Source organism: Lepidochelys olivacea (assembly GCF_965140295.1).
Source record: "Lepidochelys olivacea isolate rLepOli2 genome assembly, chromosome: 2".
Lineage (NCBI taxonomy): Eukaryota > Metazoa > Chordata > Testudines > Cheloniidae > Lepidochelys > Lepidochelys olivacea.
In genome coordinates, this window is record NC_140412.1 from 241,170,902 (window position 1) to 241,187,642 (window position 16,741).

At 39.4% G+C, this 16,741-nt stretch overlaps 1 protein-coding gene across 4 annotated transcripts in view; it reads right to left on the reverse strand.

The window, feature by feature from the left end:
• The window catches only part of ARHGAP12 (Rho GTPase activating protein 12), a 148,306-nt gene that overhangs the window by 130,319 nt on the left and 1,246 nt on the right, over positions 1 to 16,741 (reverse strand). For all 4 annotated transcript variants that reach the window (XM_084618208.1, XM_084618210.1, XM_084618209.1 and 1 more), the window contains exon 2: positions 9,099 to 9,849. In XM_084618208.1, the coding sequence (XP_084474334.1) occupies positions 9,099 to 9,767 (669 nt within the window). In that variant the 5' untranslated portion in view covers positions 9,768 to 9,849. The remainder of the gene's footprint in view (positions 1 to 9,098; positions 9,850 to 16,741) is intronic.

The window sequence follows — 16,741 nt, forward strand, 5'->3', positions numbered from 1 at the left end:
CTTTACTACTCAGAATTAATCAAAGCAAGACAGACATCCTACTGATAATCCACTTTAACGCTTCACAGTTTATGCAATAGTCAATTACTAAAGAGGATAAAAGACAGAGCAATCTTTGCAAATAGGTCACTGTCTATATTTGTAATGATTCCAACTTTTCTATGAACAGGAAAAGATAACATTTAATCAGCATAACAAAAGGTTTAGCTCTTTCAAGGAGTCAGGGTCACTCCCCAACAACAAAAAAAGAGGAGGGGATGCGAAAAGCGAGGAAGTTCCTCGCCATCACCATAGAGGCATCAGGCATGCCCTTAGGAAGATTACCCAGATTCAGCAAATTTACACAGGTTTAAAAATCTGAGGGAATTGTTAAACAACATTAAAGTACTATAATCTAAAAAGGTGTTAAGCACATGCTTATTCAAATCACAAATGGGTACAGAACATAAGTTAAGTGGAAAACGGGAACACAAATTCTAAAACTGAATGTGCCAACTAGAGGCATGTTGCAATAGAACATAACCTTAAAGTCTGATCATGCTCCATGCTGAAGCTATTAATCAATTTGTGTACAATATAACTGCAGAGCAGATGGTACCCAAGCTTGCTCATGATTTCATTACAGAAGTTACTTTACAGGATTAAGTCATATGCTCAATATTTTAATCAAAATATTAATTATGGTGCAATTGGTGCAACTCGTTTTTATAAACCACCTTTAGAACAGTCATATAGATGCTCTTTCAAGATAAATGACAATAGAGACTAACTCCAGTGATCAGAAAGGTATGCTACTGCTGTCATTATTGGGCATATTCCAGCTGCTTTACATTTACAGCTAATATAAACTACAAAATGATTTGTGCACTACATCTTCCAGACACTAAGATTACTACAGAAGCAGATAAATCAGGGGAAAATATCACTTGCTACTTATGACTCTACCAGTTTATTCAGTTCTCTTAATCACACACAGAGAAAGAAGCTACTGGGAAGCCAAGATAGAACATTCAATTCACAACAAAATTACTACATTTTCCTTCCTGTTTCATTCTTTTACTGCAGATGGCCATGACAAAGAGCCAAGTAGAACAGAACTGAATGTTTAAATTTGTTTTTGTTGAAGATTTATTACTATAGAGCAAAAACAATGAGGAGTACTTGTGGCACTTTAGAGACTAACAAATTTATTTGTTAAGCTTTTGTGGGCTAAAACCCACTTCATCAGATGCATGGAGTGGAAAATACAGTAGGAAGATATATATAACAGTACATGAAAAGATGGGAGTTGCCTTACCAAGTGGAGGGGTCAAGACAATTCAATTAAAGTGGGCTATTATCAATAGGACCAAAAAAAATCACTTATCAAAGGTAATCCGGGGTGGCTCACTTCAAACAGATGACAAAGAAGGTGTGAAATTAGCATGGGGAAATTAGTTTAGTTTTTGTAGTGACCCATCCACTCCCAGTCTTTATTCGGGCCTAATGAGCCACCCTGATTACCACTACAAAAGTGATTTTTTTGTCCTGTTGATAATTGTCTCAACCCCCCACTTGGTAAGGCAACTCCCATCTTTTCATGTACTGTTATATCTTCCTACTGTATTTTCCACTCCATGGGTTTTAGAAGGTGCCACAAGTGCTCCTCGTTGTTTTCGCTGATACAGACTAACGCGGCTACCACTCTGAAACCTGTTACTATAGAATAGATTCTCAACCTTTTTCTTTTTGAGGCCCCCCCAAAATGCTATAAAAACTTCACTGCCCACCTGTGCCACAATTGTTTTTCTGTATATAAAAGCGTTAAGGGGTAGCAAGGAGGGCAACTGCCAGGAGCCCCACACTTCAGGGGACACCACAAAGCTGTGTTGCTCAGGCTTCGGCTTCAGCCCTGTGCAGCAGGGCTTTGGCTTTCTGCCTTGGGCCCTAGCGAATCTAATGCCAGCCATGACTGGTGGACCCCCTGAAATCTGCTCAGGGCCCCCTAAGGGGGCCCCAGACCCCTGGTTGAGAACCACTGCTATATAGTTCCTGACCAATAAGCAAGATATACAAAGTGGATTGTATACTACAGTAGTGTTCAATTATCTACAGGTAATTCAACTACGGCCCCATCTCCATTCTGCCCTTTACCTCTAAATTCATTGACCATTCCACCTTCAACTATTGCCTCAAGTGGCTCTACTCCAACTTCATTCTGAATCTTCTCTGTTCTGGTTTCCATCTTCTCTACTGCACCCAAATTGGTTACACCAAGATTTCCAATTACTTCTTCAATACCAACTAGCTATGACACTACTTCATTCTCATCCTCCGTTATCTCTCTGCTGTTGACACTTTTTATCATATTCACATTCTCTCTTGATCTTGTCCACCTTTGGCAACAAAGTTCTCCTCTCCTTACTCCCCTCCCTTCTTTTTTAGATATTCCTTCATTCCAGTCTCTTGGAGGAAGATTTTTCCAACCCCTTCCTCCCCGCCCCCTTCCATGGGGTCCCACATGGTTCTATCCTTGGCTCCCTCCTCCTCACACACTTTTTCTCTTGGGTAACCTCATTTGCCCTCCCAGCTTCAAGCACCATCATCTTTATGTCAATGACTCCTAGATCTTCCCATCCACTCCCGACCTGTCTTCTTCCATCCAACCCCACTGCTACTGATCTTTGGCATCTCCTCCCACACATCCTGCTCTCAATTTAAAGTGACTATTTCTGAACTAGTTTCCTCACAAGCCCTCCCCGGTCACTGTAAAACAGCATCACCATCCTTCCTATAATTCAAGCCCATAACTTAGTGTTCATTTGACTCCTCCCACTCCCCTTGCCTACACATCCAGGCTACATCCAACTACAACTGCTTCTTTGTCCATAATAATTCTAATATCTAATGTTTTCTTCCTGGCCACAACACCAGAATACTTGTTCAGGCCTTCAGTAGCAAATTCCCCAGCATTCACATTGCCATCTCCCCATCAACCTCTAGTAAATATGAATTTCAACCACTAAGAATCTTTTCCCATCACTGACAATGTCAACTCCAAACCTTTCTGGATATCTGTGTTACATTGGCTTCCTACCAGTGTCTTTACTTCAAGGACTTGGTCCTAACCTACAGAGCTCTCAACCGGATGGGACTGGCTGTGACTTGGACTATATCCCCCTCTCTATGAAGCCTAAACCCACAACAGTTGCATTCTTCAGAGCCTCTGCAGCTGACAGAACGATGAGACAATCCTTAGTGACTGGTCCCCAGGTACAGCATTCCCCTCCAAAAGAAAACAAGATGACCCCAGAATTCACAAGAGTATAGTTTAAGAACCATCTCTTTACAAAATTCTTCCCACAATAACAATACCCCCTGACGAAAGGATATGAAAAATAATCCAAAACCCACACACATACTCCACACTTATGCTACTGGCAAAGACTCAGAATGTGGAAGACTATAATCCCCCCAACGTAGTGTGTCTTCACAGTTTCATAGCTGCCTATTATCATCATCATTATTACCATAGTGCCAAGCAGCCCCAATCATAGACCAGGAACTCATTGCATTAGGTGCTATACAAACAACAAAAGGACAGTCCCTGTCCCCAAGGGACTTACAATTTAAGTATAAGGCAAGAGAACAGATGGGTACAGACTAATCAACAGGGAGTACAAGTAAACAGTGAGACAATACTAGGCAGCCTGATAGGTCATGACTAACTATTGTCAAGTTTTTTGTAGGTATCACAGCAAAGGAGAGCTTTAAGGAGTGCTTTGGGGGAGGAAAGAGAGTTAGTTTTGCAAACATTTACAGAAAGCTCTTTCCAAGCATGAGTTTGAGAAAGTACACAAAGGTACTTGTCTGAGAATTTAACAAGTGGGGCAATGAAGGCTAATACTAGGCCAATCGGAGGCAGGAATCGACCCTTTAGTACTGAATTGAGAGGCTAGGTAGACACCATGGTAATGAGCACATTAGATTCTAAGCTTCCCCCTGCAATAAAACTTTATAGTATATATCAATGCCAAAAACTGTATAAAAATGTATTCTAAGATTCTGAGACACTTAAAAGCTCACTCCGCTGTGGCAAAAGTATTAAGCAGGCCATACCCATCTCACCCAAGCTCATACACATCCCTTCCTAAAACCATTACAGAAATGGTGCACTCTAAGACCTGTGAAAAACAGTTTCAGAAACATACCTAGAAACTTTGGTTTACATTTGCTGATAAATTCCCCTCTCAATTTTTCTGAAGAAAATCTTAAAATCCCAAATCCCTCATTACAGACAATAATTAAACCATAGATCTTTTAAGACAACAAGCATGGTACATTTTAACAATTTCAATAAAACCGTTCTTGCTTTTGGCTAAAAGTTAAATCAATCAATCAAAGGAGATAAATGTGAACTTCTGATAGTACTGCAAAGTTTATTATGATACAGACTGCGTAAGACTGGACTCCACAATGAAAAAGAAAGGATTCGGCTTGCCTTGTGAAATTAAAATAAGCATTTGTGTATGCAGATTTGGAACTTCATGTTCTGACTACAGACTGAGAGCAATAAAAACAGCTTTCTAAGCCATTAATTTCTGCACAGCTGACTTCTGCTGAACAATGCTGATTATTGAAAGCATGAGGGACATTCCAGTGGAGAAGGCTGGCATTTCTAATATCTAAACCAAGCCAACACAGTAACAATGACATCAACACTACCACTGCTTTAAACCCTTTGGCTCATAAATGTCAAATATTTAAAATTATATTTAATGAGATTGTGATTCCATATGATGAGATTAAGTTACTCCACTGCTTTAAGAGAGAAAATTGCAAACCACATTGAATATTTGCTTGCTTGTTTCCTAAGGCAATGAGAGTAAAAGACAGCTCCACAGCAATATTAATAAACCATAACCATGTTTTTTCACAGCTGAAATCATAAAAGTCACACCATTTTTAACACCATGAAGATTTCCATCACCAAACACAGTGGATACTAGAAGTATCCATGACATTGGCCTTTTTCCTCTCCAACGCCTCAGAAATGTATGAAGATTAGCATATTCAGTTCACTGAAAAAGTATTTGTTTGTTACTAATATTGCCAAAATTAGCTGAAGACTAAACTGTAAACATAAATAAGTGTGACAACATGATCAGCCATGCAATGCTAACAGCATCTAGTTGTACTACAAATGGAATTGACTGGATTTGCTTCTTCTAATATGATGTTTCTTCCCATTTTAGTAGGATTGTATAAAGCAATATAGAAAGCACCAAAAAAAGTGTTTTAACTAGAGTACCCTTTTAAAAAGGGTTCTCTCATCCTGGTCATGAATTTGGAAGTCATTATATCAACAGCTGATGGGCCACTAAATATTTTGCCAATGCTGAAAGAGCAGTTAAATATACATTTCATCCTTACTTGTTCTCTGTGGTACAGTTTGCTCTCAGTTTGCAGTGGATAAAACATGTTGCTTTAAAAGATCACACTTTAAAAAAAAAAAACCTAGAGAAGTGTGACAGTTCAAAGGCTAAATAAATGAGGACATAGTAGCAATATATAAAAAATTTACAATATGGAGAAAATAAATCCAGTGATCCTATTTATCCCTTCTCATTATGCAAGGAAAAGGGTCAATGAAAATGAAAGGCAGCCACCTTAATTAAAAAAAAAAAAAAAAAAAAGACAACCATAACCCATAGAACACAATGCCTCAAAACAGAGGCCAACAGTTTTGTACATAAGAACGGCCATCCAGGGTCATACCAATGGTCCATCTAGCCCAGTATCCTGTCTTCCGACAGTGGCCAGTGCCAGGTGCTTCAGAGGGAATGAACAGAGCAGGCAGGCAGGCAGTCAAGTGATCCATCCCCTATCATCCACTTCCAGCTTCTGGCAAGCTGAAGCTGTGGACACTCACAGCATGGGGTTGCATCCCTGATCATCCTGGCTAACAACCATGGCTTGACTTATCCTCCATGAATTTATCTAGTTCTTTTTTGAACCCTGCTTTAGTTTTGTCTTTCACAACATCCCCTGGCAATGAGTTCCAAAGGATAATTGTGTGTTGTGTGAAGAACTACTTGTTTGTTTTAAACCTACTGCCTATTAATTTCATTGGGTGACCCCTAATTTGAGTAAATAATAGCTCCTTATTCACTTTCTTCACACCAGTCAAGATTATATAGACCTCTATCATACCCCTTTTAGTCATCTCTTTTCCAAACTGAAAAGTCCCATGTTTTTTAATCTCTCCTCATACCAAAGCTGTTCCATACCCCTAATCATTTTTGTTGCCCTTCTCTATATCTTTTCCAATTCTAATGCATCTTTGAGATGAGGCGACTAGTAGGATCAAAAAGGATTATACATATAACAAGAACACCCACCGTTATATTTTATTGGTTAAAGTTTTAGGGGATACAAATACTCATGATTCAATGCATAAGCCAACCTCTCATTGAATGGGATTAAGAAAATATTGCCACTATCCCACTTGGCAATTTATTAAGACACTGTCCAGTACAATGCTCCTTGTACATTCCTCTGAAGCATCTAGTACTGGCCACTGTCAGTCAGGATACTAGACTAGACTAATGTACCACTAATCCAAATGTACATGTGTAAGGTCCAGGTAGCCAACTGTACTGGTTCTTGTTAACCGAACAGTGTAACAAAGCTTTGCAAGTTATGCTGTGGAATTTCCTAAAAGAAAATTGCCTTAATTGTGGCTTTTCATCCAACTGATTCCAGCTAAACAGCCATATAATCAAGATTTCATTTCTAAAATTAGTGTCTACCCTTATTTGAATACCATCCTTAAACTAAAATATTTGTGGGTATTAAATAGGTGCTGATAAATTGACTTACTATAATCAATGTTTGTCAGTATGTACTGAAGCTACAGTATCACAGCAAGAGTGGGAAAATGTAGAATTTACTAGAGGGATAATGTATATCACGGTTTACAGTGACCTCTCAGACTGGAAAAAGCACGCAGAACCTTACATTTCTATGTTAATGGTTCAAAATGGTCTAGAACAAGGGTCTCAAGCACGCGGCACGCGGAGTTATTTCCTGCGGCCCACCAAACTCCCCTCACCTTCCCCCACCTCTCCCCCCAAGTGCACCACATCCCTGCTACTCCACCTACCTTCCAGCACTTCCTGCTGCCAAACAGCTGTTAGGCGGTGCTCAGGACTTTCCAGGAGGGAGGGGAGAGCAGCAGGGATGCAGCGCACTCAGGAGAGCAGGCAGAGAAGAGGCGAGGCTGGGGGTTTGTGGAAGGGGTGGAAAGAGGTGGGGGCTCATGGACTAGACAAGCAGTCTGAGGTATGAAATTCAGCATGTACGATTCTTTGCTGTGAGTAGTTGGGAAGAATGTTTGTTAAAAGTGGCAACGTATTTTGTATGAATAGTTACTTTAAAAAATTCCTGCCATTACAGCTATGTTGATAGACTGTTAGTGTAGATCATCATCAGTGTTACTGACCATATAAGGAATAGTTACAGGTGTTTATATTTTATTAAAACCCCTCTTCGCATTACAGTTTTTAAAAACAGGTTTCAGAGTAACAGCCGTGTTCGTCTGTATTCGCAAAAAGAAAAAGGAGTATTGTGGCATCTTAGAGACTAACCAATTTATTTGAGCATAAGCTTTCGTGAGCTACAGCTCACTTCATCGGATGCATACTGTGGAAAGTGTAGAAGATCTTTTTATACACACAAAGCATGAAAAAATACCTCCTCCCACCCCACTCTCCTGCTGCTAATAGCTTATCTAAAGTGATCACTCTCCTTACAATGTGTATGATAATCAAGTTGGGCCATTTCCATCATATACATTGTAAGGAGAGTGATCACTTTAGATAAGCTATTACCAGCAGGACACTGGGGTGGGAGGAGGTATTTTTTCATGCTTTGCGTGTATATAAAAAGATCTTCTACACTTTCCACAGTATGCATCCAATGAAGTGAGCTGTAGCTCACGAAAGCTTATGCTCAAATAAATTGGTTAGTCTCTAAGGTGCCACAAGTACTTCTTCAGTTTTCAAAAAGTTAATACATTGATTTTAATAGCATACTATATTACTCTTCTTTTTTTCATTTTTGACTATAATGTTATATCATTGTATGAAAAGGTTTCAGTGATGTGGCCCTCGGGCCAATGTACTAGTCCTCATGGTGATTTGAGTTTGAGATCCCTGGTCTAGAACTACAGTGTCAAAATGCCATTACCAGTCAATGGCTCTCTAGCCCTTATGGGAAGAAACTGGTGATCTCCCCAGCCCATTCCCTAGTAAGCCAACACAGACTCTACTAAGATAACCAAAGGTAGGCAAGATACCAGGGTTTGCTATTTTAGCCTAAAGAGAATTTTTTTAAAGCTGTCACTAACTGGCTTTGGTAAGAAACCACCCTTACCACCATTACTTCTTTCACAGCTCAGCATATCTCTGAATTAAAACTCAAATATGCCAGTTTCCATTAGTTAATTTCAAAGCTCATTAGTTAATTTCAAAGCTAGATAGAAATGTTCTTGAGATATTTTCACACTGTCAACATTAACAGTACCATTTCATATCCACTAAGCTATTGATTACATTCACCTATCCATACTTCACAAATTACCAACATGCAATATACATAAGAAATCGATGGCAGTGGCTATTGACAATCACATGCATCTGGATTAAAAAGTTCAGTGATCCCAGAAGTTTAAATTAACAACACTGGGCTTGCTTCCTCTAGGAAAGAGTCACTAAGAACTGCTTAAATTCACATTATCTCTAATTACACGTTCAACACTGAAAAAAATAGTTCTAATTGAAGTTCTTCTATGCCATTCATATCCAAGGACACTGTAAATGAGAATAAGAGCACAAAGCAAAGTACTTTTTATTACAAATAAATTCTACGTGCCAGTTTTTCTTACTTGACAAATCAATGCCATGCTAGATGAGATGAAAAATATGAAATGAAGATTTCACCTTAATCTTCTTATTCTTTCTACTTAGGAAGCAAACTAAAAACCGTAGTAAACTACATCAAAGATGTATAATCGAGAAAGAAAAAAAAAAATCCACTTAGATCCTTTTCAAGCTTACCTGCACTTGTTCTGTGGAGCTGCTACTGAGTTCATCTCCAGATTCTGAATCCTGATGGACTTTTTCTGAGCTTTCCCCTGCTGAATCACAGGACTGTTCATGTGAGAAGCTGGTCTTCTCTATTTCCATGAGTTCTGGACAAGTGAAATGGCCCAGACACAGAGACCTGTACTGGCTGGAAACCTTTGGGGACTGCAACTCACTGTTAAGTTTTCCATTATTTTGGGCAAGGTCCAGGCTCAGGCCAAGATTTTGACCTGGGCTACTATCTGGGCCCAGATTCTGATTGGCATCACGAATCAGACCAGACACTTGAACTGGAGAGGATTTTCCAAAACTAGAAAGCTCTGGAGACTTGTTCACATTTTCTGTCGACTTCTGTAAACTATGCATCAGTTTCAAAGAGCTATTTGGCAGACCACCTGATTGTTTAACAGGTGGCATTAGTGCTTTTCGTGTTACTTCTTTCACATACTGTGCTGGCACATAGAAGGGCTTGGAATTTTCATCCCTTTTGACTTGCCACCAATCATCATTAGTCTTTTTCACTAAAATGTATTTCTCCCCTTGTTTTATCACAATCTTTTTATCCTTTGCCTCATACTCATAATCATACTCTACTTCAATGTACAGTGGTCCTGGGAGGATCTTTCCAGCTTTGTCAGCCATCTCTATCTGAAAGAGATATTCACCTTTCCAGGCGAAAAGTAAGGCACATCATGACTTGTTTTTTCTGTTTGTATCCATAGAGCTATAAGAAAAACAAAAACAAAAGTCAATTGCCTAAAATGTCTGAGGAAAAAGTGGTTTCAAAATTAATACCACATATTGCATTAATTATTTAAGTCTTTCGACAAGTAGTAACAGTTTGATAAGGAAACTAAGATCATATCTGAGACCCTATTTATGAAAGTAAAACAATGGAAACCATGATCTCTAGGATTGCCAACTGTAATTGCACAAACCCAAACACCCTTGCCCCCCCGCCCCACCCCTTCTCAAAGACCATGCCCCCCACTCACTCCATCCCACCTCCCTCTGTTGCTTGCTCTCCCCCACCCTCCCACACTTTCACCAGGTTGGGGCAGGGGGTTGGGGGGCAGGAGGGGGTGCAGGCTCTTGGGAGGGGTTGGGGTGCAGGCTCTTGGGAGGGGCAGGAGGGGGTGAGGGCTCCGGCCAGGCGGTGCTTACCTCTCGTGGCTCCCAAAAGCAACCAGCACATCCCTCTGGCAGCGGCTCATAGAGAGGGGGGCCAGGAGGTCTCCACACACTGGCACCGCCCACAGGCGCCACCCCCACAGCTCCCACTGGCCACGGTTCCCGGCCAATTGGAACTGCAGAGTTGGCACTGGGGGGGGGGGGGGAAGAGGAGGAGAAGAGAACACATGGAGATCCCCTGGGCCCTCAAGGGGCCGCAGGGACATGCGGCCTGCTTCCGTGAGCGGTGTGGAGCCAGGGCAGGGAGGGAGCCTGCCTTTGCCCCACTACACCGCCGGACTTTTAGCACCTAAAATCTCCTGGTTTGGCTTCAGTAGCCTCCAGGAGATAGAGTTTGATTCCAGAAGAGTCCCTGAGAAACCAGGATTGGCAACCCTAGCCACAACTTCTACCCTCCTATGCTCATGACCCTCTTACTATCTGCAAGCTACCTATTAAGCCTATTGTTTCTGTTACTTAGCAAAGGAGATCAGTGGTTTTTTTAGCTCGAGTCAATCGCTTGCTTACGTACAAGCTTAAAATTCTTCATGGAACAGTGCGACTTCTCCTATAATTAAGTCTTCAGAAGGAGACTGGCTGGTTTGCTTATTTTGCCGCCCTTTCTCTGGTCCCAAGAAGTCCTCTGAGGCCCCTTTCAGAGTTCCCAGAATTACTCATTAGTCCCCTTAATCGTTCTCCCCCCACACCAACAAACTTGTGACAGGCCAGCAATCCTTGCAAGGATGGCTTGATGATACTCCATTCAAGGGCTACTAACACCTCTTCTGTATTGGCCAAATAGATCCCTCTACAAGGAACTCTCTCCCTTCCACATGCAGAGCATAACGCCTCCACTCAGGCTTTCATAATGGAGCAACTGGCCTGCTTGCAGATTTAAGTGTGCTTTACCAACATCCATGACACCATTAATTAGGATTGTTATTTGCTCATCTCTCTCTAAATGATATTTTAAATTCCCAATCTAGTTTTTGGGTTTTAGCCCAGTTAGAAGCAGTTAAAAACATCCACAATTTAATTTGTTGGGATTTTTTAAAGCACTCTCTAATTACTTACCTCACAAGACAGTGTGGCACAACCCAGATAGAGCTAGAAGGGAAGGGGACAAAACAAACAAGAGAACACTGGAAATAGAGTAAGAGGACAGAACCAACAAGAAATGTGGAAGGAGGGTAATGAGCAAACAATAAGCCTTTTTTTTTTATTTTCTCATGTTTAATTCTTTTAACTATCTAATTTGATGCATGTATTCTATGGAAAATTTGGAAAGGGCTTTCAGTCTCTCATAGTCCAGGCAATATAACCAAATATATATCTGCCCTTGCACTCTGTTTAATAGTCCTGTTATAGCGTTAGTCATAATCCAGTGACAATTTGAGTTCCAAAGAGCAACTGATGATAATTTAGTCTGGCCACCGCATAAAAAATTAGTAACAAGAAATTTTAAGATTAGCATTAGACAAAGATTAACACACATTAAAAGAGAGCAGAAAGTCTAAAAACCAATGCTAGCTTCTTTAAAATACTTGTTTTAAAAAGTAAAAAGTATAAAATAATGTATAGTTTATTGAACACACTGCTTAGGGAATAGAAATTCTTTAAGAAACTTTGAGCTCCTGAAAGCCCCAAGCCTGCAATCAGAACTGCATGGGCTTACCCCTGTAAGAGAATGAAATCAATGCAACTCTACACTGACATGGGTCCATCCATACAGACGTGACTGCAGGATTGGAGCCTAATTATGCAAACATAGGAAATTTTAATAAGGGAAGCGGGCTCTTCTAATGAGCAAAACAACACAAATCCTTTTCCCTTTGCCAGTTTGGCTAATTGTAACTCTGATCCTTCAATGTATTGTGCACCTTTATTTCCTATTAAACTTCCAATGTGGTTGAAAGAGCTAAGTTCATAGTAGTGAGGTCCATAAGGAGCCACTGGTGCTTAAGCAAGTATCTTTTTCTACAATCCACCTTCTTCTGCTTCACCCTGAAATGTCATGAGAGTGATTTTTTAATTACAGTCATTTCCAGTGAAAAAACAGCATCATAAACTTAGAATTATGATTTTATTGGGGGACTTGACAGAATAAAAAGATATTATGTTCAAACAAAACTGAAAAAGAGCACAAAAATACTGCCTAAGATTGTGCGTGTAGATGTTCTGCTTATAAAGTACATGCCTGTGTCAGTGTTAAAGTTTCTATCAAAATTATATGGTTTTGATTAAAAAGTGAATAGCTTTTATGCTATTCCATCAAAGTAGAGGTCTTACAGCAAAGGAACTCGGATCACCTGTTACCTTTCCTCAGCTGCACAGCTCCAATCTCCACATGTAACTTTTTCCCCCTCTTTGCCCTTCTGCTTGCAGCTTCAGACTTCCATTATGAATTCTTGGTGTTTTGGCTATGACTTACATATGTTTAAGGAATATCTTGCTTCCTGTCCCAGCTTCCAGCAAATTCTTACCCTCAGCCCAATTTCAAAATCTTCTCACAGGAATATTCCATTTTTAAAATTATTAAATCTTACTGTTCCTAGTGCTTCTTCCAAGCTGACTGCTTGCTCCCTTTCACAGCAGCTAACTGCTGCTCCCTGCTTCAAGGTAACACCTGACAGAAACTGCTGCTATCATTTTATGTTGCACCCCACCATCACAAACAGCTAAACTTCACATAAGAAGCCAAAATGCTTAACGTTATTTCAAGATGGAAACTGATACAAGCTACTGTCCCTGCTTTAAAAAAAAAAAAGCTCACAGTATTATGGGAGCAGAGACAAACTACAAGTCAACAATCCTGAAGAGAGTTCAATCCCACCACTCTATTATCAGTATCAGAGTCTCATGTCCCATTTCTTAAGGAAAGGAGAGGGATGGCAGCTCTCAAACATACTGCAATGTGAATGATGATAAGTCAAAGGACCTGCATTAAGCACCCCATGAAGGTTTCTGCAATAGTCTGAGTACCACAGACTATCAAGACAGAAAAGGAAATTATGTTAATTATTATCAGTGCATTCCATATTAGACTGAGCCATTAATGCAGGTTTATAAGATGCTCATGTCAAGATCAAGCTAGTGAGTAAGACCCATTTCTGTCTGTCACAGTGAAAGGCAATAGGGATACCTGGAACTCTGTTTCCCACCAACAGGATGAGTGGATCCTGTGAATGCTCAACATCAAAATAATTCAATGCTCTTTATCACACGTACCCAAAATGCAATAGATTGCCACTAGTACTCCTTTTCTTTGTATATATACACTTAGAGACTAACCAATTTATTTGAGCATAAGCTTTCATGAGCTACAGCTCACTTCATCGGATGCATTCAGTGGAAAATACAGTGAGGAGATTTATATACACACAGAACATGAAAAAATGGGTGTTATCATCACTCTCCTTACAGTATGTAACACCCATTTTTTCATGTTCTGTGTGTATATAAATCTCCTCACTGTATTTTCCACTGAATGCATCCGATGAAGTGAGCTGTAGCTCACGAAAGCTTATGCTCAATAAATTGGTTAGTCTCTAAGGTGCCACTGGTAGTCCTTTTCTTTCTGCGAATACAGACTAACACGGCAGCTGCTCTGAAACCACACATTGTATATATAGTCATTCTTATGAACACTACCACAGAAGACAGACTTTCTGAACTATAGTAGCACCACTAGTGGATTCTTACCTTAGTAAAGGATTCTGATTTAATTTGTGCCCTTCCAAGGATCTGAATGCCCATCTTCTGATACTTCAATGTAAGGAAGTATTGTCAAATCTCAATGATAAAATTTTAGTTATCCTTTCCAAACAAGTAATGCTAGTGTAGTCTAGAAGCGAGCATATACGAATGGAGTTAAGAGTTCCTGAATTATTCCTGACTTTGTCACTGTCTAAAGTGATATAGTTGGTCAAGTTTTGAACTTCTCTGTCACTCGGTTCCTCCCCGCAACCCCCACCCATACTCGGTAAAATGATAATACATTCCCACTATGGTAAAGTGCTTTGAGATCCTCAGAAAGAAAGTGCAGTGTATGTGTTTTAAGTATTACTTGAAGCAACTTCCTCTACAGTGTACACCTGTAGGCTTTGATATTTGAATGTATCGGGAAATCCGATTCACGAGATTAATGTTACTGAATGGATCCCCACTGATCACACTGTAGTCAGTAAGAAAATTCACCATTGACAACAGGACCGAGATCAGCATCTATACTTGTTTCTTTGGTCAAAGAAAGCCTGGGTGCCAGAGTGCATTTAAAAGACTGACAACATCCTTGCAGTCTGGCAGTAATTAAGTTCCCGCACTCTACACGGCATTTGTGCCATCCTAAAGTGATGTACCATGCAGAATACAATTATACTACCTATATAACAGGAACTGAAGTAGTTAAAATATATTAAGTTAGATTTTTAAAATTAAGAACTCATGCAGAGAATCTTTTAGGTCACCCATTTCCTGGGGGAAATGGAACACTTCTCAACACAGAGATAGTGATTGTGTTGTGATAGTGAATCCATTAAATTCTGTAAGGACATACTCAATATTGGGTAGGTTTTATGACTTGCTGAAAGGAAAAAAACCCTCTCCTAGCCATGATTCAGGGGCCTCAGGTCCAAAATTTAGTCTCTCTCTCATAAAGACTTCTCCAATTTTAATGGAATAATGGGTTTATGATGACAATTCCCTCACTATCAGACACATACCCCTACCAGAAGAGATTCATCCATAAATCTAGGGCCTTGTCTAAGCACAAATTTGCACTAATATAACTAAAGTTTCTTTTTTAAACCAGTTTACTTAAAATTGGTATAAATTTGCATGTAAACACTTTTAGATTGTTTAATAGTAGTTTACTTCAGTTTAGCAAAACTCTAAAAAAATTTAATCTACACTGAAACAAGGCTCTCAAACTAAAATAAGTGTGACTACACAGACTTGCACAAGTTTAAACTGATTTTAAACCACACCTTTAGTTAAATCTGTGCAACTTTCAGATAAGGCCTGAAATAAGTACTCTATATAGCTCAGCTACTTCCCCAGATTCCACAGCACCTCCCATCTTGAAATATCAGCACTATGCTACACAAAGAACAAAGATCTCCCCATGTGTGGTTGCTGTCATAGCAGTTAGTGCAGTTGTGTATTGACTGCATTTCTAAGCTTCTATGAACTGGACTCTTTTCCCAAGAGTTCTTTGAGGAATATCAGAAAAGGTTTTACAAATACTTAGATTTTTAGGAGTATTTTTGAAGAGCTACTGTTAAGACATTTTAATTTACAATACAGTCAAGAAACTGAGGTTCACACATTTCACCTCTCAAAAAGGTTAACTGAACCATTAAAAACTAAAACCAAACAATAGCCACTGTTTATGTGATCCACACAGAAACAATGGTTTGGTTCTTGTACCACCTCTGCAATAGATATTTCATTGAAAAGCATTATTCCCTACAGCTACAATGAATACATTAATGATATTGCTGCACAAACTAGAAAGTCAGCCACAGAAACCATATTTGAGAACATTTGTCAAATTCTTACCAACTGAAGGCCAAATGAAATATAAAATCCACCCAATTATCTCTACATAGTAGATGTTTTTCCCCTTGAATTTGCCCTTTCAGCACCTCAAAAATATTTGCTCAACAGCATTTCTTGAATATGGTCCCAGGATATACTTAGTTTGGGGACAGAATTAAACCCTTTGTGTAATTCTTATTATATCAGGATGAATTTAGTATTTTATTCAAATTTCTCCAATGAGGCACTATTTCTTATTTTTCATGATTAAAAACAAAAAATTAGCTGATCATTCTTTCAAGCTTTTCGATAGATTCAGTGACTGAGGGAAATAACAAAGGAAGTCGGCAATATATTCTGCATTTTGTAAGTGTTCATGTTAGAAGCAGAATTTGAAGAAATCCTCTACAATATCCAAAGAGCTACTTCTTTTTTTAAAGTTTCAGAGTAGGTCATCACAGAATCTCCCAAGTCCATACTTTCTATAAGACAATTTTCCCTCACATCTGCCCTGTTAGAAATGAACTTCAGATACTGAAGTTCATTAGAACAGTTTTGCTTGACAACATGCATCAGTTTATTTGTACAGAATTTTAGGCAAAATCATTTCAAGCTAGCATGCACATATATATATGAAACACAAACAGCTAATGTGGACAGTAGGAACTTGCAGGCCCTTTAAAAGACAGATCTAATCCTCTACCCCCTTCCTCAGACATAAACCATCATTAGTATTAGGAAACAAATGTAATTCCCAAGCAGAATAAGCCCCCCCACAAGTGTTTAGACTTCCATAAAAATTAAAAGCATAACAAGTAACCATCTAATTTCCTGATAATTGTCTATTAACTCAGCCTAGAGACTTCTGAGTACATGGTATATTTTAAATCATTGTCAAAGCAACTTTT